Source organism: Lates calcarifer, linkage group LG18, assembly GCF_001640805.2.
Source record: "Lates calcarifer isolate ASB-BC8 linkage group LG18, TLL_Latcal_v3, whole genome shotgun sequence".
NCBI classification, from domain to species: domain Eukaryota; kingdom Metazoa; phylum Chordata; class Actinopteri; family Centropomidae; genus Lates; species Lates calcarifer.
Window position 1 is genome coordinate 12,214,423 of NC_066850.1, and position 25,256 is coordinate 12,239,678.

Consider the following 25,256-nt stretch of genomic DNA (forward strand, 5'->3'; position numbering starts at 1 on the left):
CACCTGGGTTCAGATCGTGCATCAGAATACACAGTGGTGAGTCAGTTGTTATGATTGCTCTAGTGCTTTGTTTTTGATGAAAAAGTTAATTGTTTGACTCACTTTGATAATTTAAACTCGTCACAGCCATTTAAATTCGTCATGCTGCTGTGGCACTGTCCACTAAAATACCATCTTCTGAATTTGGTTGCAGTGTCATGGCCATGCTTTCAACAGCCTGGAAAGTAATTAAAGGAATCAAATCCCAGAGTAATCTTTATGGAATAATGTAGCACAATAAATAAATTCAAAATGGTGGAAAATCTGTTCAGGCAGAAATGGGCGTCAAGTATTGTAATTTATCTTCAACCTAGGAATCCTGATTTTGCTTATATGTCTTCCTTTTTGTTCAGCCAGTGTTATAGTTTCTCCATTGGCAAGTACATGAGCGTCCATTAGGATTTGTGTCACATAAATTTTGTTATCGGAGTGTGTACGTTAGGCTCTTTATGGATGTCTACATTCCCACCACACAGGGTCCACACACCAACCGCTCATGAGCTTTCTTGTCTAACCCTCTCGCTCTCAGCGCTTGTCTTTTTTATGTTTTTTGCACCAGACAAAGCGCCTCTTCTTTGTCGCCATTTTTATTTGATCCGTGGTACGCACACGCAAAATATTTAGATGACGCGCATGTATGGAGTGCATCCTCCACATGGTGGCGCTATCTCCACCAAACGTAATCACTTATTAACTTTCCACCAGGAGAGATGTCTTAGGTCCAATTTCCTGCTAATGTAAAAACAAAGAACTGAGAACATCACCTCCTTGGTAGAGGTGAAAATGGCAGCCAGTCTTCTCAGCAGTGGTTTCAGTCGTTTGCAGTCATAACAGAGATATTTAAAAATTCAGACAATTTCCTGATGTTGAATACATCACATGTAGCACCCTCTGTATAAATCCTATAAAGGCCAGGCTGTATGAAATAGTCTGAGTTTGAATTTGTATTTAATAAGAAAGCCTTCACCTCTACTCGAGGAACCTTGTTGATGTTTGTTAAACACCTGTATAACACGTCTGCTTCTTTGTCTCCTACTCTCCCTCTTTACCTCCGTCCTTATCCCTCCTTTTCTCTTTTCACTCTCTTCATCCTGGTCTTTTCTTCCCCTCCCTCCCCCTCCTTTCTATCCCTTTCCTCCCTCCCTCTTTTTTTCTTCCCCCAGCAGCGGGCACCACAGCCAGCTCCAACGCCGGTGCCATGAACTCTCTGACCTCTCTGGGCACCCTGCAGGGCCTGGCAGGCGCAACTGTGGGCCTGAACAACATTAATGCACTAGCAGGTAGCGTCAACAGTGAGTATTCACCCTGCCATCAGCCACTCCACCTCCACCTACACCTCCACCTCAGACCATCCACACCCAACTTGCAGCATCATCAGCACAACCTGTGAGTCGATGCAGAGAGACGCCGTGTTACAGCTAATTTTACATCATTAGAGTTTGACGGGTATGGATTTTGGAAGGCCACTGTATATGATTTAAATCATTTCTCATATTTAATCTGTAGTATTCGACAAATTTAAAGAAGAGAACAAGATTTTTCTACATTAAAACCATACAAATGGACGAAGCCTGGAGAATTTGTTCTAAGAAGAAATAAAAACTAACTAAATGTAATACACTTAAACAAAAGCTGAGTATATCAAAAAATCCATGCAGTCGACCAACTCTAATGTCATTGGCTGTATACAATGTATCACAGTATACATGGAAATAATTTATACTGTATGCACATAGTGTAAATAGAACTTGTAGGAAATTGGACATCATCTGTTCATTTATGGAGACTGAAATCAATCATCAGCTTATTTTAAACATGAAACTCCATGTTTTTATTTTCAGAACAGAAGAACAAATAATAGATCACAAGAAGAGAAACAAATGCACAACAAACCCCAAACAACTCTGAGTTTGGTTCCCCCTGTCCTCTCTCTGTGTCTCTGTTTGACTTGTAAACAAACTATCCTCACTCAAAGACAGCTGCTTCGCTCATTCATCTGGCCACTGATATTTCATCCACCCATTCCTCCATCTCTCCATCCGCTTCCTGGTTGTGTCCTGGGTTATGCTTGCTGTAAGAGTGCTGGTGTGCATTCGGCAGAGTTGGCGTGCTGCGGTCACCTCACGCGTCTGTCCGTCTGTGTGGGACCGCATCGTAGTTGTTTCGCATCACGTTGTTTTGTTTGTGTCGCTGTTGTGTGTGTTGTGTTATCTATACAAGGGGTTTGAACGTTAGAGGCCTGCAAAGCTGGCAAAAGGCAAAACTCAGACTTTTCTGCCAGTTTTGTAGACATTTACGACTGACTGAATGTAACAACTTTCAATGTGCCCAAAATACAGAATTTGATCATTTTCAAGCCAAAATGAGATCATTTTCCAGACAAAGACACCAAATTGGGCCATTTTTCAGGAAAAAAAACTAAATGTTACAATTTTATGCCAAAACTACACAATTTGTCCTGCCCAGAATATATCAAATTTTACAAATGTTGTGCCAAAGAAAAAAAAAAATAGACAACATTGATACAAGAAAATATTAAACGTGTCTGTTACAATGCCAAAAATACAAATTGTGTCAGTTTTTTAACCAAGCAGTACAAATTTATGAGCATTTTCTAAAACATTTACTATTTTCTGTCCCAAAAATACCAAACATGCCAACATTCCTATATTGAAGTAGAAAAAGTGTGAAATTTGACCATCTCTATGCTAAAACAACTAAAATGTAATCATTTCCATGCCTAGTGAATACTACATTTGATCATTTTCCTGCCAAAAACTTTATTCTTGTCAGAAAGATACAAAATGACAATGAGGACAAACTAGTGTCTGTTTCAAAGTAAATTTTAAAGTTATTCCATGTTGTCAAGATTCCTTAAAGATGTGGTTCAATCCAGAGCAGATACACGTGTGTCTACCCTCATGAATTGCACCGACTGCACAGCCTGTGTGGTCCACACCAGCATCTGCCGAGCTGTGCGGTGTGTGTCCTGCCTTTGACCTCTGGGGAGACAGGGCTGGGATCTTAATCAGCGCTGTTATGACAGCAGAGATCCTGTACTACCGGCCTCTTCCACCGCATTATTCTCCTCTGACCTTTACTGCTCCTCGGCTTGGAGTAGCTGTATCCGCTGTGTAAATCATATACGCGTCTACTTGGGCGCACACAGGTACAGAAACATACACACACACATGTTCATCCTTTCAAAAGGAATGGGCTGCTTTCGTTTCGCATCCCATTTTGCCCCCGCTCACCCTTCTCTCCTCTTCATGCACCCCCCTCACTCAACCACCCCCCCCCCCCCCCCCCCTCCCCCAACCTCCACCACCACCACCAACCACCCTCATTTAAACACATCTAGGCCTTAATTGAATTGCAAAGGTCACCGGTGCAATTATTCCTGAATAAATGAGTGACCTATAATCCAGAGCTCTGCGGTGATAATTTATTTCACTGTGTCTGACGGTGAGGCGACAGGACACCGAGCCAATGTCAGACCCCCTCAGACAAGTTGCCCTCCGTCGTGATATTAAGCTGTTACAAGCAACTAATGAGTGTTACTGCTGCGTTCCTTCACTTTTTAAACTCCCCCTCCCTCCTCCCTCCTCCCTCCTCACTCCATGTGTCTGTCGCCACCCCTAAAGTGAGACGTTACAGGCTGGAAAAGCACAGATTATCACTGTTGATGTTTGACTTAGCTGTTCTGAATGTATGGCAGAATAATTCTCCACACTCAGAGCAGTGAGAGGGATTCTGTGATACTTGAAAGAGTAGATCATGAAGATGGACAGTGGTCGGGTTTCTCTTATCAACACCTATGCAGATTATCTGGAATTTAAATTTCTGTTTAACAGACAAGTCTGTCAGAATGTCTTTTCCTTTGTCATTTTATTGGAGTGACTGAAAAGGAATCCCATCTTGGATCAGCTATGTTCACATTTTGGTCTATCAGTGGGCAAATCACCAATATTGATTAGCAATTTGTAAAACACATTTCATGTTCAGAGCAGTTCAGAGTGCCTTACATAAGGTGTTGAGACCGAAAAAAACAGCAGAACTGAAAGTGAGAAATAAATCTTGAACTTTGATTTAACAGATAATCAATCAACTGATTATTCTACATTTTCTAACTTGAAAAACTTGTGATACACTATTTAAAAAAAGATTTTTCAAAATGATGCAGAAGAACCAGCGATATTGTCACTTTAAATACACACCATTCCCCTAAAACTATTACATTACCCATACAGCAAATCTATAGCGTCACTTATCCAGGCCCTTCCTCACTCACTAAGATGATGTTAAAGTGATGAGGTAGGCGCCACACATAACAGTGTAAAAATGTAGATTTTAAACCTTCTTCACTGCAGTAAAAGTGGTCCACAGATTATGAAACTGTACAAAAGTTCCAACAGGACTTTTCAAATAACTAAATGAAGGCGATCAGGGGATGTGAATTATGAGCTCTGCCCCTGTTAGTTGGTTACAAACTGTGTTTTCACGTCATCTCTCGGATGTTTTTCATTTTGTCCTAATGTTGTAGACACTGCTGTTGTCTTAGTGCGTCTTAGTGCGTTTTTATATGTGCGCATGTATCGCTGCTTTTTATCCACGTGTGCAGCAGCTCTGGCTGTCATCAGCTACACTCATATTGTACTTTATTGTGTTAATACTAATACAGTGTGTGTCCTGTGGTCTGTTGTGTTAGCTGTTGTTTCTTGTGTGTACAAACACAGTATTGATGTGTCTTCTGTACGTGACGTCATGATGTTTGTGTAACTTACAGTGTAGTCTTTATGAACGTCAGTGTGTGTGTGTGTGTGTGTGTGTGTGTGTGTGTGTGTGTGTGGTGTCTGGTAACTGTCGCGTATGTGTTGATGTGTGTTAGTGTGTGTATGTGTGGTTAAAAACACAACCTTCAGTGGGAGCGCTAATGAGTAAGTGCACTCTTCTTTCTTTATTGTTGGGTTTTATGTAAAGTTGCTCAAATGCTCTCAGGTATGGCGGCTCTAAACGGAGGCCTGGGCGGCGCAGGGCTTACCAACGGGACGGCAGGCACCATGGACGCGCTGACGCAGGCTTACTCAGGGATCCAGCAGTATGCCGCCGCAGCGCTGCCCACCCTCTACAGCCAATCCCTGCTGCAGCAACAAGGAGCCGCCGGCAGCCAGAAAGAGGGTCAGTAGCCTGCACATCACTCACGCTCAGTGGGAGTTAGATTTCAGTGTTTGCTCCTGGATTCACTCTGTAAAACAGTGAGTAGACTACATGCAGTGTTTAAACACAGCTGAAACCTAGGACCATTTTTATTTTTATCATGGTAATAAAAATATGAATCTGGTCCAGGTAAAATGTCACATGAAGAGAAGAGCTCCCACGGACATCCAGTGTAGTGGTGACTGTAACACGTACAGTAAATATGCAAACAAACACAAACACATTTTTTTCCCCGACAAGAAGAAAAAACAAGGGTAAACTAAATGGTTCTTTGTTGAAACCAGGGTTCTTAAAACCTGATTTTCACAGAGCCATTATATTTTAGGGAATTGAAGCCTGGTAAGTCCTTGAAAAGTCCTTGAATTTGATTTTTATGAAGGTGTAGGAGACCTGTATAATATATTTGATACACATACAATTATACATATTTTTATATTTTATTTTAAATCAGCATCAGCTTTAAAACACTTATGAAAGACATTTGTGTATTTATACCAGGGTCAAAGCATCTTAATGCCTATTTTCAAGTATAAAATCAACTGAAAATTAACAACAGAAAAGAAAAATTTGAAGGGATATTTTACCAAATCTATAATTCACAGTTAAGATGAATTAGTGAAAGAATCATTCTGAGATGTTTAATCAGACCTCTCTATGAATATTATACATTTCTGTTGATAATTGTGCATTACATTTTATTATATCAATGAAGAGAAAATGTAAATTGATCAATCTGCATATCAGTGCTGCTGCAAAGTGCCACCTTCACACAGAACCTGACGGCTCAAGTTAAATTTACCCAAAAGCTTTAGACGACAGCGCTGAATACAAACCAGATGATGAAATGCCTGGTAAAACAAATAGAGCCACATACTGTTTGTTTGTTCTCATCTCTGCTTCCAACAAAGATAAATTTGTAAAGATGCTTTCTTCCTTTGACAGTCCGTCCAGGAGTTCAAAACCCTCCAGGGAGACAAAGATGTGACAAATATTCAGGTCCCTCCCAGTTTCATTTAGCAATGGAGGGCATATTTAATGATTCTGAGAGATCTGACCTATTGGGATTATTAAAATATGTGATAGAAGGAGAGGGGTCAACCTATGACATGCAGCTGAAAGAATGAATGAATCAAAAGCAAGAAAACCGGGAACTACTTTTGTTAGCAGAGCAGAAATATAATTATTAATGAAAACCAAAAGCTTTCATCTTTGTTTAATGTTCAATACAATGACAGAATGTTGTTTAAAAGCAATAACAAACTCAAGGTCATGCGATATTGTGCTAAGCAGTGTGTTTCAGCTCCGTTCCTATGACGACAGCGCAGCAACTGCCAATCGCCACAATGCAGAACTCCCTCTCCTGCAGCTCTGTTTAAATGAAAAACCGCTCTGACCTTAAACCCGCTCTGCATCTCATCCCGTCAGGTCCCGAAGGTGCCAACCTGTTCATCTACCACCTGCCCCAGGAGTTCGGAGACCAGGACATACTGCAGATGTTCATGCCTTTCGGAAACGTGGTCTCTGCCAAAGTCTTCATCGACAAACAGACAAACCTTAGCAAGTGCTTCGGTACGGCAGCAGCGCAGGCGTCGGTGTGAGCTCCCAAAGAGGGAGACAAACACAAATGCCTGCAGTTATCTGTCATTTTTCTTTACTAGTCTAGTCAGTGTTCCAGTTCAGGGACTGGATCCTCTGAAAGATACAGCCCACAAAGTTTGGTCCATCTGAGGAGATGAAGGACAGGCTGAGTTTGATGCTGTGCTCATGTCATATGGAGATAAAACTGGAAAACTGATTTTTCTCAGATATATGTGACTTGATGCAGAATAATGTGGGTGTTTAGGACACCTGTTTTTGGTAAAGATTTTGTATAAACATGCACTCCTTTCCACCTCTACCATCTCATATGACATGAATGCTTCTATCAAAAAATAATGATGCATTCAGGTGCTCCTTGTTAACTTTTCAGTAAAAACTGTTGAGGTTTACAGCAGGCAAGTTCCAGTAGTCGACTAAACCAAGCTTTTAACAAGTTCTTGTTGACTTTGGATGTAAATTATTTGTATCAAACAAGGGCCTTTTCAGTGGCGTAAAATTTTGAGTCACTGTTACACACTTTTAATTCCCAAAGTTTCCCAATAATTCCCAAGAAAGGAACCGATATGTACTTTAATTCTCTTTTGGGGTTCCCTGGAAAGGTGGTACTAATTATAGGAAGTGCGGAGACAATATTCATTTGGTATGTTTCCAATTATTTAATTCCAATTAATTTCTAGCATAACCTAGATAGTACTTTAATCAGGGCACAGCACAAAATGCGTAAAATGACAGGACCCATAATCGGAATACTTGGTAATTACAAAGTAGTCACGTGATATTCACAAACTTAACAAGCTGACGTGGATCACCTGAACACTGAGAGAAACTATGAGCAGTGGGATGTCCTTCAGTTTTTGACAGGCCTTGTCAGTCCATCATGACTTATTTAGTGTAGACACACAGAGATCCAGCACTGAACTGTGTCGGGAAATGATTTATTTCCACCTGTTATCAAGAAGCTTGTTGATCAGACTGCAGTTAAAAGGTGTGCTTCAAAGGTAGTGTGAAATACATAAAAATGCCACATTAGCCCATGTCAGTAAGAACACCTAAATATAATGCATCTCCATTCTTCATGTAGCAACTAAGGAAAACAGAAATAAATCAAGCGTGGATCCAGGAAGGAGCAGCATACAAATATGTCTGATACTTGTCAGAAAATGGATTGTGAGGTGACAAGCGAGACGTGGAGTTTACTGTCAGTTTTAGAGGTTGCAAATATTACAGGAGGAAGTGAAGTGTGCACTGTCTGCTCAAAAAAAAAAAACTTTATTCTGACATTTCAACCCACAATGACCTTTGTCAAGTTGTCTGACAAAATATTGGTTTAGTATTTTTAAAGCAGATACCGTGGTTTTTTTTTTTTTTTTAAATTAATAGTATTTGTCTCAGGATTTTAGTGCGCTTATTTTAGAGACTCATGATGTTTTACATTGGAAGTGTCACTACACCTCCTCTACTTGTTTTACTGTTGCTCCATTTTACTTTAGCTTTATTCTTTCATTATATTGATGATACAATCCACTTTCCTCGCGGGAGTCATTAAAGTTTAATCTTTTCTTATTGTGTACCAGAGGTGTATTTTATTGTAGATGTAAATTTAATCCAGATAAATCAGATCTCCAGACACAGACAGCATAGTGAGGGTGCCTTGTGTAGCATTTTAACAACAGTTTATTATGATGCCTTAATTTTAAGGCAGTATAGTTGCTGTAAATAAGCAACAGCAATTAAGTAGTGGCTTATTGGTTTTCGACTGTTTTATATTGTGAGCCAGAATTGGAGGAAAATCTGTTGCACTGCCTAATGGCACAAAACAAAGAGCAACTGCATTAAAACCTTTGGTTGCAGAACTTGTGAAACCAGATACAGATGGTATATAGCTACTTTTCATCAAGTTGAACCCTTTGTAATACTGCTAATTTGGCATTTTATTAAGATGTATTTGTTTAAAAAAAATGGCACCCAAGAGTAGCTAACGCTGCTAGCTTGCAAATGATAGTCAGTTGGCATGTTATACTCAGTCTTCTTAAAGGATAACAGGCTAGCTAAGTCTACCAAACACTCCAGCTTAACTTATGCAACTCTAAAATTTTACCAATTAATTAATGAAGTATTTAACAATAATTTTATATTTTAAAACACTCTCTATTGCAAGGTAAATGCCAACTGGAAAAGCGCCATGTTGCTACATTCTTCTTAATTGATTTCCTAACCAACTATCCTCTTTTCTCTGGTTTTCCTTGCAGGCTTCGTTAGCTACGACAATCCAGTGTCGGCACAGGCAGCCATCCAGGCCATGAACGGCTTCCAGATCGGCATGAAGCGGCTGAAGGTGCAGCTGAAGCGCTCCAAGAACGACAGCAAACCGTACTGATCTTAGCACTAGGGTCTATCTGCTCCCCATGTTAGCACTGCTAGGGTAAGTCCCCCCACAAAAAAAATGAAAATGAACAAAAAAACAGCAAACCGAGCCACGACCTCTCTACACAGGGACTGGGGGGGTTGGGGGGGTTGAAGGGAGGGAAGGGAGGGAGGGGGAGACGACCTACAACCACCCTGAGGGAGACACACACGCCTTGTTTTTTTTTCTTGTTTTTCTTGCTTTTTTGAAGATTTTTATGTTAGCTTTCAAGTATTATTATTTATTACAATTTTATTTTTTTGACACACATGAACGCTTCCATTACCGTCATTACTTTGTGCAATTTTTCTTTCTTTCTTTCTTTCTTTCTTTCTTTTTTTTTTTACAATGGAAGGAAGTAGCTATCTTGGGTAGCTTTTTTTTTTTAAAAAAAAAGGTCTGTTTAAAACTTATTTAATTTTTTTCTCTCTCAGTGATTATTTATACATTTTTGAGGACTAGTTACAGCCAGAACTGAGGTACAGACAAAGGAGCCATGATGATTTTTTAAAATCTTTTTTTTCTCTCTCTCTCTCTCGATGTGAACCTGAGGCCTGGTGAAGGGTTCATTGTGTTTTTTTTTTTGATGCGCACGCCGATATGCACATTTGACCTTTGACCTCCGCGGTGTTGGTTGCAGGCCGCCGCTGCTTCTCTGAAAACCCCTCTATGCCTGCTGGCAACCCGGGAGCAAAGGCTGCAAAATGTTAGTGGCCTCTTTACAGTATAGTCAGTGGCGACATCAGCCTGCCATACAGTTACACTCCACCACCTCAAGATGAAGAAAACAAACACACACTCTCCAGCTACGTCTTATTATTTATGTGAAAATAAAAAAACAGTTTTTTATTTCTCAGAAGATGAAAAAAATAATTAGTAACTACTTCTCTGGCTCAGATCACATTGGTCTTTGTTGGGAAATGGATATTACAGCATGTAGAACATTTTCAAAATAACATCCAGAATTTGATGAAGACTATAATAATAATACTACTACTAATAAAAGAGTTTATGGGTTAAGGGTGTAACTGAAAATACTTGATGTTTGTTGAAAGATTTAAAAAAAAATAATTCAAAGTACAGAAAGCCACAGGCCTGTAAATTTTATTTGTAAAAAAAGCAGTTCTATTTTTATACAACATTTTTACTGCCTCAGATGAAAAAAAAAGGATTTTATTTATTGCCTATCGTTAAGTTATTGGACTCCTATAAAGTATACAGCATCATTAAAGTAGACCCTTGTGGAGAAGTCTCGTGGAAATTGGGTTCTCCGGTGTTTTCATGTTTTTTCAGTGCAGAAACCACAATCACAACACACTCCGCTGCCATTTGAACCGCACCCCCCCTCCCCCGCCCATTGACCGTCCCTGTGTCATTTAAACACACACACTTCTCTGTGCTGTTCATCCATTCATCCATAAATCCATTTCTCTCTCTCTTTTTACCACTCTCTCCCTCTCTCCATCTGTAGTGGGACTACTTCTTCACTTGTCAAATTTTCTACCTTTTTCCTCGCGTTTTTTACTCTTTTTTTTTTCTTGTTTTGTTTTGGGTTTTTTCGTTTTGAGTGTTTCCGTTTTTTGTTTGTTCGTAGCCCCTCACCCTACCCCCTGCCCCCCTCCACCACCCTTACAAAGATTTAAGAAATTTTAATAATAGCTAAAACAGAAAGAAATGAAAAAAGACCACCCTACCCTCCCTCCCCCCCAAGAAAATTACAACTATTTTCTCCCAAATGACAATGTCCATCTGGGATCTGATGGATAAAGCTTTGGGTGCTCTCTGTTTTTCGTGTATATGTGTGTATGAATGAGTGAGTGTGTGTACGTGTGTGTGTATGTATGTGTGTGAGTCGTCGTCGTTGCCTGTTAGTATAGACCTATAACATTAATATTATTTTATATTTCAAAAAACAAAACAAAATCAAAGCTAAAAAATTGCCAATGAACTCAGTGAGTGGTGTTGCTGTTCTGCTGGTTTGCATTGTTGTTGTTGTTGTTGTTTGTTTGTTGTTGTTTGTTGTTGTTTCTCCTGATTTTATAAAATGCTGTAGTGGTGTGGTGCTCTGGCTCTCTGTGTGTAACTCTCTCCTCTCCCCTGTTTTTTCTTTCCCCCTTTTAGAACAACCCATCTCCATGCCTGTTAGCTCATCGTTTGCCTAGCATGTCTCCGTGGCGTCCAAAAAAAAAACTTTAAACAAAAACAAACAAAAAACCCCCACCAAAAAAAAAGTGTCATCGTCCTCCTCCTCCCCCGTCATTGTTTTTTCTGATGTCTTTTCCGAGCTCACCTGATCATAACCTGGTTCTCCTCCTCCTCCGCCGCCTACTGACCCTTTGAACTTTGAACTTTTAGCTTTTTTGGACTTTGATTTTTCCGATTTTTTTTTTCCCTTTTTTTGTGTGTGTTTTTTTGTTGTTTCTTTTTTTTTTTTTTTTTTTTTTTGCATGTGACCTCATTTGGATCTGTTTTTCCGGGGGAGGGCTTCAGGGAGGGAGGGAGGCGATAAGGGAGGGGTGGGTAAGAAAAATGAATCAATGTGAAAAAGATATAAAGCTGCATTCATATGAAAAAACAAAAAAGACTGAGATTTTTATGGAAAAACAAATGTTCTTTTTGGAGAAAAAAAACAACAACCTGTGGCAAAGTGATTTCCATTCAGTATGTTTTCTTGCATTTTTTGTTCCTTCTTCTTCTTCTTTATGTCAGTTTTTTTTTTCTTTTTCTTCTTCATTTAAAGTAAACTTGAAAGTTCACTACAGGAATTGGCGCGTCATCTTGCTTCTGGTGCCGACGAAAAAACGAGAGTGTGGGCCAGAAGCAGTCCGCGCCAGTTTCTCTGAGAAATAAGACTACTTCCAAACAGTTTTGAATAAAAACTGTCTGATCAATATTAGACTCTCTCAGAGCTCTCTAATGGTTTTTACATTTTTCAGGCAGTGTAAAGTTTTTTGATAAGGCCATTTTAAGTGGCTCTGTTTCTCATTCAAAGTCTATATATAGAACCACTTTTTTCTAGAGTAGTTTAAAGGTAAAAAATAAAAAAGACATTTGCCCTGTTTGGGGGGGAGAAATGCTACCTACTTGTGTCACCTTTTGCTGAACTGACTCACAGATAGACAATCCGTGGTTTAAATGCACATGATGAAATGACCTATATTTTCTACTGTTTAAATGTATAGAGGAAAAAAAATACTAAGATACCTGTAACCCGCGTTAACGTCGGTGCTTCTCGTGAGTTTAGTTGTGGTTTCATCACAAGTCTAACAGTCTTAAATGTCTCATGTTTTTCAAGAGAAGACTAAAAAATCAGTTTACTTGAACAATAGACAAAGCCTTTCATATTACTATAATAGTTAATTTTTTTCTTTTATTTTCTTCTTTTTTTAAGGAGTCCCTATTTGCTAAATTTCTTGTTGGTTAATTAGCTATATAAAATTCCTAAAAATATATATAAATATAAATATATCTATATATATATAATGTCAGCTTGTGAAGCATCAATGTCATTATTATTTTATTTCTCTCGTGGGAAACAATATTTAGATGTGTTTTGTTGTTCAGCAAAATGTCTTATAAAGAAAAAAAGACAAGATCAGTGGAGTTTAGTGCCAAATTCTGAAGGTACTTCCTGCCTAGCGCGTCAGTGTATTTCTTGTGAAATTATTTGATAACATGGGTATTTTATTATAAGTGTTTTGTATGGATCCCTCATATTTAAAATATAGATTTAAAAAAGAGTTTGTTAACTTGCTATTCTGTGGTCTTGTTGCCTGAAAATGTCATGTTTGCTTTTTTTCTTTGTAAAGATGTAAAAAAAAAAAAAAAAAAAAAAAGTGCCCATGTGTCATATATATATCTATATACACGCACACACGGACACACACACACACACACTCTCGTGCAGACCTCACAGTTTACTTTGTTGTTGTGCATGAGAGCCCCTGAGTGTGAAAGCCTCTACAGCAACCGCTACAGCCCACCACCGTGCGCACACACACACTTTAAAACACACACGAGAATCACGCACTGATATTTTTAGCCATTGTACAGCCGTTTTATTCATCAAAGCCTTACCACAAATCTTTGCACTCCTGTTCTCTTTCTATTAGTATCTCGCACACACAGACACAAACACAGACATCAGGCTTTTCAGTATATATTGTTTTGATTGTTTTCTCGCATGCTGTCCCGCTCCTCAGCCGAAAATTGAGGTGAGAGTTGTACGCGAAGCCTTATTTCTCCAAAATCCTCTTATCCCTTTTGTTGGGTTCAAAACGTTTCGGAGTTGTAGCTGGCGCCGTTTGTCTCAGACGGCGAGGATCATTACTTTTGTGTTATCACCTCAAGACGAGCGCGCTTGCTTTCATGATGTAAGCACAGGGCAAGACTCGCTCATTCACAAACAAGCCTCGATCTTTTGAGGAAAAAGCACATGCCGTCGTCAGGATAGTCAAAAGCAAGAGGCGGGACAGTCCGGAGCAAGTTTTTACTCGTTTGATTTTGTCACCGAACTTATCCTTTGACGTTTTTAAGTGGTTGTAAGACTTCTTTATATGTAAGTCTTGTGGTGTAATGGGCCAAAATCATGTTTAGATGCCAAAGTGTGTTATTGACATTCTCATAGTCAAGCCGTTTACATGGCACAATGTTGTCAGTCTATTCAACTGCCCCCTTTCCCCCCTCCCTGAAAGCCTAGTTTACGGTCTGCAAAAAAAAAAGGCAGCATTATTTTCTACAGAAGCTCACCAGTCGCCTTAACCAGGGAGCGTTGTATCAGTATTATAAGAATAGAAGATGTTGTCAGTCAGTCAGTGATTTGTGCCAAGTCCAGGTTCACTTTTGTGTACAGTTAACCTCCCACTTGTCCAAGTCTGGGTTTCGCTCTTCCGCCATTTCGTCCAATGGGCTGGAGCAGAAAGGCTGAAATGGCCGTTTGTCCTCGCAGCAGTGAAGGAGGAGAGGAATCGAGGCATCTCTGTTTGAAGGATGCCGCTCTCTGTCTGGTTGTTGTCTCCCAGGCTAACCGGGGTTATTAGAAACAGGGCTATGTGGAGAGATGTCTTATTGGAATAGCGACAGGGGAAATAAAGTGCTTGTTGGTCGGAGATGAAGGGTCACGTCCGCAGGTCCACACAGGCAAAACAACAGCCACAGCCGAGATGAAGGCAATACAGCTTTCATTATCCTCTCAAAGACCAAACCCAAAACCAAACTTTTATCTGATCTCATGGAGGGAGGCAAGCAGACTTTTTTTCCTAAATGCAGTACACACATGAGCAGTGCCACAAACAGCCATAACTACCTGTAGGAGCGCTGGACAGGAGGAGTCCCAGTCCAATCAGTGTTAATGGACCAGTCTTCTGACCAGCGTGTGTGTGTGGGTTTCACGTCGTAACATCTGCAACGTCAAAACCGTGGCATCCAAGAACTACGATTGCACATTTCACGTCTTCACCTCACTCTTGCACAATTCACATCACTCTTATTCGTCAAGTGTGGAGGCTACATAACCTGTGCTGTTCCCAGTCGACTGGCAGCACGCGGCTGTCTGTGTTATTAAAGACATTTTAACTGTTCCCAAAAACTATGTGGTAAAATTGCCAAATCTCACCGAGTTGCACACAGCCTGACGTTGCACAGTCTAGTGTGAAGCATCTTTGTCTTTGTTTCAATGTTGAAGCACAAGAGGGTCGTAGAAACAAGAGTTTCTGTCGAGCGGCTCACCTCAGGGGCTGTCATCGCCGATGCTCGTTGTAATCTTTCTATCTTGTCACTGTTCACTTCTTTGTTCTCCTTCTTTCTTAATTATCTTAAGTGCTATTTATCAAACAATGAAATCTGAAAGGAAAAAAAAATGAACTTGTCGTTTCTTTGCATTATGGCTTATGTCAAGTTTTTTGAGGAAAAATGTTTTGTGTGTTCTCTCTTTCTGTGCCGTAAAAAAGAGCTTGTTGTCTGTAGAAATTATCCAATTATTTTTCTTTTTTGTTGTTTTCATTGTTTCTTTTAATTCTCAAAAAGGTTTTTCAGTAGTTTCAAAGTTATTGTCTTGAGAGAAGCCAAAGTCAATGCATTTCAGTGGATCCTGTAAGCGTGATGTATGTTTGTTTGACAACACTTCGAAATCTGTCACTGGATGGGATTTAAAAAGTACAAAAAATGCAGGCTTTCCTATTTCTACAACTGATTGTACTTATGCATTTTGTACCAGTGGAATTTTTTATACTGGAGATTAAAGGATACAACAAAAAAATCTTAGAAAAAAAGCTGTCTGGCCTGGTGGTGTGGCCTGACCCTGACTGGTCCCCGAGTATGATTTCTAGCTGGCGTCAAGAAAGTTGGCTTTTGATATAAGATTTTCTAGAAGATCTTTGGCTTTATTTCTTTCACTTCTTTTTCCTCACTTGAGTGTTGTTCTTTCTTTCTACCTTTCTTTCTTAATTCGTTCTTTCTTTATTTTTTCCGAAAAACAGAGGGTAGGTGAGTGTCAGATCTTTCATTTTTGCTTTATAAATAGTTCTAGCAAGTTTGTCTATACAACAGCGGTAAGTTTCATTTGACTTCTGTATTGTGCCGTCTACACGATAAGACAATTATAGAAAAAGAAGGAATAGATATATTTAGTCACCTTCAGTGGATTAATGTATTAGTTTAATAAAGAGATCAACTAATTAGAAATTTTTTGCTTTTAGCTGTTTAGATTTTTCCGGTTTCTCTGTCCTTCTCTGTGAACTAACTGTGTAGCTGAAGCAGTCAGAATTATTTTTGTAAACGTATGTTCTTGTGTGATGCAGTTTTTTGCTTCTGTCTCCTATATTAAACCATTTTTCCTAATACTTGTCTCTCTCTGTGTTGTTATGTTCCAGTGGCTGTCTGATGTTGTACTGTTTCACGACTTCCTCCCTGCCATTCTCTCGTTTTCTCTCTTTCTCTGCCTTTTCATAGTCTCTCTCTCATTCTCTCTTTCCCCCCCTCACATCCGTGTTTTTGTTTTTTTAAAACATAGTAAAGTTGACTCCATCCCCAGTGACAACTCACTATGCTGTTCTCACCAAACATAGTAAATATACATAGAGTTGTTTGTATGTATATTACTGTGTAGCCCAAGTCGCTGCGTGACAGTTAAGAAAATAAGTCGTCAACCAAAAATGGCAGATTCTGAAAATCCAGATTTAATCAGCAAAAAATAAGAAGCATGTTAAGCTTGATGTTGAAAAGCTGAATGCATTTGTTTTTTCCCCCCTAGCTTAAAGAAATTATTTGTCATTTTGGGAAATATGCGTATTTGCGTTTTTGCTGAGATTTGAGAGGCCTGGTCAACCAGAAAGTAGCGTCTTTGCAAAATAAGTGGCTCTAGAAGCTTGGCGTACTCAAAGGGCTAGTTTGCGGACTAAGTGCCTGGCAAGCTAGCAGCCCAGCTAGCTAGCCCTAGTCAGTCATGATAGTTTTCCAAGTTACTTTGTTTTCTGTGTATTGGCCCATTTAGCCCATCTTGGCATTCTGTACTCAAGATAATACATCATTTCATTAAATGAAAAGTTAATGAAGGGGGTGGGGAAGCTCTCCTTGCTAGCAAGCTTTGCTAACTGTCAGTTAAGCAAAGTTAAGTTTGTTACCTAGTTAGCTTTTTTTAGTTTGTATTGTGACAGAGGAGGTTACATTTAAGTCAGTATTTCAGTATAAGTCGTAGCTCTGATAACTTCCTCTATTTTGGACTCTCAAGCTCTCTGGACCCTCAAAAGTTCTACAAATTGGCAGGTCAAACTTCACCCAGTTTGAAATCGATGCAAAAAATTTGCACAAATCCACTAGCCACAGCAGTTCCATTGAAATAACTTTACTTAGCCACCAAATTTTGATGCTTAAATGCTGGTAGGAACAGGCTTTTAGTTGCTAAGATCCTGGTGGTCCATAAAGTCAGTGTGCCCAGTAAAGAAACAGTCCAACAGTAAAGCAACAGTCATCATAACAACATGTAAACCAGAATTTCTTGTTTTCAAACTTTGGTCTTAGAGCTTTAGAAGTGCTGGTAGACAGATTTTTGCTACCTTGTTACCTGGTTGTTTCTTCCTGTTTCCAGACCTAATGCTAAGCTAACTGGCTGTTGGCTTTAGCTTCTTTTCCTCTAAGAAAGCAGATGGGCATCTTTCCCAAAATGTTGAATTATAGCTTCAAGTGCTGCATTTTTTTTTAAAATGATTATTGTGATTTCATTTCTTTAACCTTTGTACTCACTTTAATCCAGCGGATATATATATCTATATATCTATATATATATCTATTGTGACTTTTCCAAAGTTCACTCAAAATTGGCTCTCAGCTATGGTGCTAAAAGTTTTACTCTGGAATTGGCTTTTCAGTAAGAGGGCGGACTCTTGGCCACTGTGAGTTTTTCCCTCATCAGGGATTGGCCCATGCCGTCCCCCTTCCTGTGCTGTCCGCTGTCCTGGGCGAGGCCTGTCCACTGTATGTCCACTCTCTGTGTCCGATCCACTCCCGTACTGTCTGACCGTCACAACTGCATCCCCAGTAGAGAGAGAGAGAGAGAGAGAGAGAGGAAAGAGAAGTCAAAGGTCAAAGTTTTCACCTTTCATTCACAGATATCCAGGAGGGTTTGATGTGTGTTCAAACAAAAAGTGGTACTTTTAACCAACTCTGACAGTTTCCTCAGAGAAGTGATTGTAGTAGGATACAAAAAATGGGAAGATATGGAAAATACTGGCTGCTTTTTGAAAAAATGAACACACATTCAGTGTTGGTCCAACAAATCAGATGATCTGCAGTTGCCCTCTCCTTAAACCAAAGCTGCAACCTGCAAAGCTCCAAATATTTTTTAAATCTTCATAACTTCAAGCTACAAATATCCAAGTGGCTGTACATTACGTGCTCTCTGGCACATTATGGCATCTTTTCCTTTCATCACTGCACCAGTCCACCAAGTCTGTTATTAAATATTGATTGTGGGGTTCAGGCAAGGCATACAATAAACCTCTATTATTGTCAATGTGTAGCCTGTAATTCAAGAAAATGTCTGCAGCTCAAGATTTTTATGTTTTCCCAGATATTTTTCTCTTTTAGTTTTTGTTCTCACTGGGTTTTTAATTCCCTCTTCATAGAATCATTTTTTAAATGTGAAAACAGCCAGGAAAGGAAGGTTTTAGGCTACATGCTGATGTGTATGTGCAAGCAAAAAGTTTAAATGAAGGTTAGCCTTTAAAAGACGTGGTGGGCCTGCTGTGGGAAAAAAAAGGTGAGTGTGTGATGACCGCTACATCAGCTGTTTGCCCAGGATGCTTCGAAATTCAAGGTAAGGCCCATACAATATTCTAAATGAACAGAGATTTGCCAGGTTGTGGACATCTGAAGGTAAACTTTGCCACTTGCAGCACTCAGTTTCTTTCAATTTAACAATTTTTAAGCTCAGAAGATGTCAAGGATTCAGCAAATTTGACTGAAAAGACTTTGAAACCACATTTGGGACAATTCTACTTTTTAAATGAAGATCTGAGTCTAGTGAACAATAAATGTTGAAAGAGAAGGAGCTGAGAAAACATAATTGAAAGATTAAGTAGTGAATATTTCTAATTTTTATTTTTTAAAAATAATTGCACAGTATTAGTTAAATATCTAACCTTGACACACACTGCAGACTCGCCGCTTTCTTCTACCTGACAAAGCTTGAAATCACCCGTCATTAAGCCTCTCAGCTGTATAGAATGAATAACACATGAATAAATCCCACAATCAATACAAGACTATTTATAGTGAGTAGACAGCAGTGATACTGGATCAATAGACCAAACACAAAGACATTGTTTGCAGATGAAAATAGAGGAGTCACGCTCAATGAACTATCGCAACAACAGTGATGTTCTGGTTGTGTTTTGCAGGCTTTACGTTACCACTGTGAATTTTCTTTTAAAGACACGAGAAGCTCTTAACCACCAAACCACACAGCTAGTCTATTATTCACAGCTTCACAAGAGGTAGAAACAAGACATGCCGCAGGGGTTGAGAACACATACACACACAGATACACACACACAGCCTACACATCAGCTTTCAGGGCCATAGCTAACTCTGAGGGCACCAAGGTCAGATCCTGGACTTGTGCTTTTTTCATGTCTGATTCCACTTTACACACGAGGACGGACTTCATTCAGGAGAGGAAAATGGATTTCACTATGTTCTTACAATCTCTGCTCAGTCTAGTGGCACACAGAACATGCAGCCATCCATCCATCTACAAATGTGAAAAAGAGTTTACATCCCATAACTCCCAAGTTTCCTGATGTCAGTATGACATTGGTCCTGGTTACACAAATCCCAAATTAATCATGAATTACGCCATCATGTGGAGTGTAGATAAATACTGAAACAAAAAGTCAGTTTAAATTTTTCAAATCATTATCCTGAACATTACATTTATTCCATTTATCTATGGAAAACAAATGTTACTTACATGATCATGTGTACCATTTTAGATCAACAACAAAAAGATTTATCTCAGTTCATCTTTATATTTAACACCCATTCATCTTTAGAAAGTATTATGTGGACGAACAATTCAAAACCTGAAGGATCACTGTGCCAGTGTAAGTACATCAGCTCTGTACTTTGAGTTTATATGTTGTTTAGAACTGACTGAGTGATGTTTAACATCTGCCTCAACTTTCAAGGAGCAACAGCAAAACTATGTTTTTTTAACTTTTAGATTCACAGTGCCATGGAGGAAATAAGACGACTGAGACTGAAATTCCAAATAAAGGCTGTCTTTGGTGTGCAGGTAATTAAATTATAGTGTTGATCAAAGGAAGGCCTGGGAGAGTTTTTTCTTCTCCTGTCTTTTTTTTCTCACATTTTCCCACCATTTCTCATGCATCCCTTTGAAGAAATGAAGTGACTCATTCCCCTTTGTTAGACAAAATATTCACCGGATTGTTATGCTTATGCAATGCTTAAGCTTGTTGGCAGAACACGGAGTAACCAAAGCAGTATATAAAACACAGTTACTGAAGGACTTCATGCATACAGTTCAGTTTAATATTAGCAGAATTAGGTGATACGATGCTGCCATCTTGTGTTGACAGAAGAAGGTAACTCCTGAAGCAGTGACTTAAGAAGCCTCAGGTCCAGCTCATTAAAACCAGGAATTTCAGGCCGGAGCGCTCGGTGAGGTGCTGCTCTGCTGATGCTGTGTGAAAGCGTTGCTCATATGAGGATAATGATTATGTGTGTGTTTTAAACAGCAACTTCTTTGATGAGATTAGCACAGCACACCCTGCCCTTCATTAGACCTGTTTTTCCTCATTGATGATTGGGCATGCTGGATCTCAGAACAGTCTTTGGAGCTTTGATCTCTGTCAGAGACGTGTGAGTGTGTGTGTGTGTGTGTTTTGGTGGAGCTACACTTATGACAATGCCCCTTTAGACTTTTCAGTTGGCATTTTATTACCACCACCACCACCACCATCATCATCATCCTATATTTATACTTCGAGAGAATCATTTAGGGGAATCTTCATTTACAATGATTTCAAGTCAAATTATAAAAAGAAAATAAAAACAACAAGGAGATGATACAATTGTAGTTCCTGTGCATCAGGACTGTTAAGTAAATACCTTTTCAAGTGCACCACCATTTTATAAAGCCTTAAAGTTTGTATCTTCTTCCAGCTTTTCAACAAAGTTGTGTTCACGTCTGTTCATAACTTTATGAAAATATCTCCAAGCATCCAACTGATAAGGGTTCAGTGCTGGTAGAATTTCAGCCAGTTCAAAGGGGCTGTTTGTAAGTTTTCACTGCTGCTGGTTTCTTGCAGGGAGCAGGTGGTGGTGATGGTTCCTTACCAAGAGCTTCAGTCATTGTGTTTACAATATAAGAGGTTAGAATACGCCATCTGAGCAGCAGTCCTTCTTCAGGACGGTCTTGATGCTGCCAGCACCAATCTGCATGTGCATTTATGCTGACAAAGAACAAGAAGACACAACAGCATCCTCGTGGCAACATGAGTGACTACCACTTTCATCATACTGTTGTATACAATAATTAAATCCCTTAACTGTAACATAGTGGCTAAGATCATTTCCAGTCAAGGAATACTCAGCTTATGTAAACTGTCCTCTCTGCCTCTAACGACCACCATGTTCCTGTTTGTGTGTTTGTCTAAGTGTCAGCACAGTGTGCAGTTGTGTTGAGCACTCGTAGGTGGAACGGATGTCGAATTTGTTGCAGACAGCAGCGCCACAATCACCAGCTTAATAGACCGTGAAATCAACACTCACAGCAGGGCGAAGCCAGAATCCCGTCCCTCTCATTGCCCCCTTAACATGGTCATGTGACACATTAGGATAACAAATAGGCTGTAACGCCTGGCACTAACAAGGTAAGTGGTACAGGTCTGCAGCGCTGTCAGATTCTGGACCGTAAAACATATTACATCGCCGCTGCCTGATTAGCTGCCGGCTGTGATGCTGCTCCCTGCTGCTCGACTGTAAACCCACAACACGCTGAGGCTTACTGACTGATCAGACCACACACCCTTTCAAACTGGGCGCTGGTTTGTGTGTTCTACTGTTTGCTCGTCCTCAGATTTACCTTCTGACTCACAGCAGCGTGCGTCCTTGACAACTGATGGACGTGTTCAATAAATGAACACAACATGCAGCAAATGAATAAATCAATCCCTGACTTGGATTGACTCTGACATTGCTGGAGAAAGTCGATACTCGTAGAATACCTCAGATGTTGGTAAACCAAACTTAATTCAATTTATCAGCCTTTTTAGAGGCCTGTTTGTCACTTTGTTCTCTTTCTATACATCTTAGGGAATCTTTGCAGGTGTTTTAGAGCCAAAAAAGACATTTATTTCTTCTTATAAATTCCACTAGTTTTGTTTGCATCTACACCTGAGGTCATAACACTGCATTTTTGGGGGGAGTTTGGACATTTTAGAAACCTGGGATTTACAGTTTATATTCTATTATTTAAAAAGTAGAACCTGGTTGTATTTAAAAGGCATATTCAACTCTTTTTAGATTCAGTCTTGGCTACTGAGTGCCATTCTAGTTTGGTATATGTTTTTGTCTCCCAGAGTTTCTTACCATAAAGGTACACCATGGAGTCTTTGACCACTAGCAGCAGTGTGCTGGCAATGCAACATTGCACATTACTGCTGCCAATTTCATGCTATTCCCCTGATCGACAGTTGGTGGCGGTCATGCGTAGATAAACTCAGTAATGCACCACAAATGCAAAGAAGAAGACGAAGCCTGCAGGTTAGCAAACATGGCTGTAAACAAATCAGGATTTCAAATGTCTCAAGATCAGCTGTGAAAATGTTTCATGACGAAGGAAACCCAATGATCGTGTTTGTCGGGCCTCAAGGATTCACACAGTGTGTTTTGGTGAGTAACTCTGGATGTACACAGCACACACTCTGCTTCTATGAAAACTCCATATGGTGAAGTGCATTCAAACACCACAGAACAAGAGTTGATGTAGGTGCACATTGTGACAACTCCTCCACTTGGACACTAGGTGTCCCATGTGTGTTTTCTTTGTACTTCTTTCTTGCTGCAGGTGTTGGGTGTTGGGCCCAGTGTGTGCTCCTTCTGATATTAACCCTCAGTCTGGAGTTTTGGTTGCTCATGTGTTGTTTGGTTAGGTTGATTAATTTACTTTTTGTAAATAAATTGTTCACTTTAAACTGCCAACTCGTGCCCTCTCCCTTCCTTGTCACAGTTGTCAACATGAAAACAGGCTTATTTTAAGGAGACAGGTGTGTATTTTTTTATTTCCTCTGCAGGTTGTTTGATGACAGACTAGAGGTCTCAGTTGCCCCTCCTCAGTTCAGGACCACATGACTGTGTGTTGTATTTGAAAGCTTCAGGTGTCGTCCCAGTCACCAGACAGCATTGTGCAGTCAGTAATGTGTATGTGGGGGGGTCAGCTGCTCTCTATAAACAGTACACTCTCTAAGGTAAATAGTGCAGCCCTATACACAGCTCTCATTATACACTCTGGGTGTGTGTGTTTAAGGCTCCTCCAGGGCCTCAGTGCTTACTGTAACACGTGTAACACAAAACAGCAGACTGAGCCTGGCTGAACTAAGCTGCACCGCACTGAGCACGTTCAGCACGCCGCTCTGCAGCTTTGTGTTGGAGAGAGGAAAGCCAGGGGATCTGCAGGATGTTCCCAGACAGATTTAAGACTTTTAAAGACCTTTTTGAACAGAAATCTGCTGCTGACGGTCCTGTCACCATCAGCCCAACTTTCATTTCCTCTCCTGTAGAAGCTGCATGAATACTGCAGATAAAATAAAGACAGATTAGAGAAGTTTTTAAACAGAAATCTGCAGCCCTGTCCTGATCATCCTGCTTTAAATCTACAGCCACAACCTGTTGCATCACTTAGCCTGCTCCGGATGACTCCACCTCTTTTTTCTACTCGCCGCTGTCTTGATCAGCCTGCTTTTCCTTTCCTCTATTGTCCCATTATATCCAGGTTGCACATAACCCACTGGTGGCAGAAAACCTCATTTAAAACATTTTCAAGTCCCTTTTACACGGAAATATGCCACTAACAGCCTGTGATCACCACAGCTCCTCTCGTCTTTCACTTTCATAACCAACTTTAATAAAATCCAGCTTTAGCCTCTTTAAAGGCTTTCTAAGACTTTGACATAAAACAAAAACAAAAAAGCAAAACATTTCTTTTCCATCATGTCTGCCTTACAAAGCAGCTGCAGGCTGCTGGGAGCTACATTTATGAATTTGTAAAAACCTGTTTTAAACAAATATCTGCCAGTAAAAGCCCAGCTGTAATCGCTGTGCCTTTGCTTTGTGTCTAAGTTGCATGAAGTCTCTGTTGTGAACTTTTTTCTTTTCATATTTCCTTCATATCAAACTTGCTTGAATTCTAAAAACTAAAACTAAATGCCACTCTCCTTTTCTTTCATGACAGTCACATCTGATCTGATCCTGCAGTGAGTCTCCACTCCCTCTGATTGTCCAGCAGCAGTACAGTGCACCGTGGCCCAGCACAGCACCTTCACACACTTCCTGCCTGTAGAGGTCAGTGTGAACTTACAGAACCAGGAATACCAGAGGTCAGTAAACACACTGACAGACAGGCATGTTGTGGTGTGCTGATATAATTATTATGTCATTTCCAAAGGCAAACTGTGACAGGAGTACATGTTATACTACTGGAGAGGAGGTGTATTTACAAGGCAGCTGAATCAGATCACTGTATTATCTGTTGTTTATCAGTGAATAACTTTATGTTGTTGTTATGTAAACAACAGAGATAGTGAATCCTCTGTGATGTGAAACATGACAGAAACGTTTCCAAGCACAGTGTGTGAAGTGTGTGAAATGAGTTGTGTTTGTGATGCTGCAGAGATTAGAAAACAAATGAAACTGGAAGCAACAAATGTCGAGTTCACCTCACCTCTGCAGCTTAGATTGAATTCAGACACATTAGTTTCTATTAGTTTTAATAAATCTTTTATTTATTTAACTAACACTGAAGTATTTAGATTTATTTTTACTATTTATACTCCAGTGCTTTTTAGAGGGAAATATTGTAATCTTACTCCACTACATTTATTTGAAAGCTACTGTGAAGATTAAGGTTTTACACACAAAATATGTTACCATCTTATCTAATGATCTTATTATTTGGATGATAAATAAGTACATTTTAATAATAGCCTACTCATTTACATAGCTAGATGTGCAAGATTTTGAGTGCGGATGTTTTGCTTGTGTTGAAATATTTTCAAACTGTGGTTCTGATACTTTTACTTCAGTAAAGAACCTTCAAAGTACAAGTAACAAACATGGTTTGTTTGTTTATTTGAGAGAGAATATATCCTCCCTTCTGGTTCTTTATTCATTCATTTTCATGGCAGAACAGACATCAAACTGTGAGTGTGAGTTATGTGTCAGTAAAACTAATATAAACTATATATATAGGTTTACTCTTTTC

General features: G+C 39.6%; 2 protein-coding genes across 28 annotated transcripts in view; both read left to right on the forward strand.

Annotated features, from left to right (window-relative positions):
• celf2 (cugbp, Elav-like family member 2) overlaps window positions 1-16,098 on the forward strand; it is a 190,934-nt gene extending 174,836 nt beyond the window's left edge. For 6 of the 27 annotated variants that reach the window (XM_018694928.2, XM_018694925.2, XM_018694906.2 and 3 more), the window contains 4 exons: window positions 1,203-1,319; window positions 5,020-5,217; window positions 6,682-6,825; window positions 9,105-16,098. In XM_018694928.2, coding sequence (XP_018550444.1) covers window positions 1,203-1,319; window positions 5,020-5,217; window positions 6,682-6,825; window positions 9,105-9,232 — 587 coding nt within the window. In that variant the 3' untranslated portion in view covers window positions 9,233-16,098. Of the gene's footprint in view, window positions 1-1,202; window positions 1,332-5,019; window positions 5,218-6,681; window positions 6,826-9,104 lie in introns of all 27 variants that reach the window. The other 21 variants (XM_018694927.2, XM_018694908.2, XM_018694919.2 and 18 more) reach the window with 6 other exon arrangements.
• Window positions 16,099-22,517: 6,419 nt separating this feature from the next.
• The window catches only part of usp6nl (USP6 N-terminal like), a 78,893-nt gene continuing 76,154 nt past the window's right edge, over window positions 22,518-25,256 (forward strand). Inside the window, exons 1-2 of the mRNA XM_018694904.2 lie at window positions 22,518-22,669; window positions 24,228-24,372. The gene's annotated coding sequence lies outside the window, so the exon portion shown is untranslated. The remainder of the gene's footprint in view (window positions 22,670-24,227; window positions 24,373-25,256) is intronic.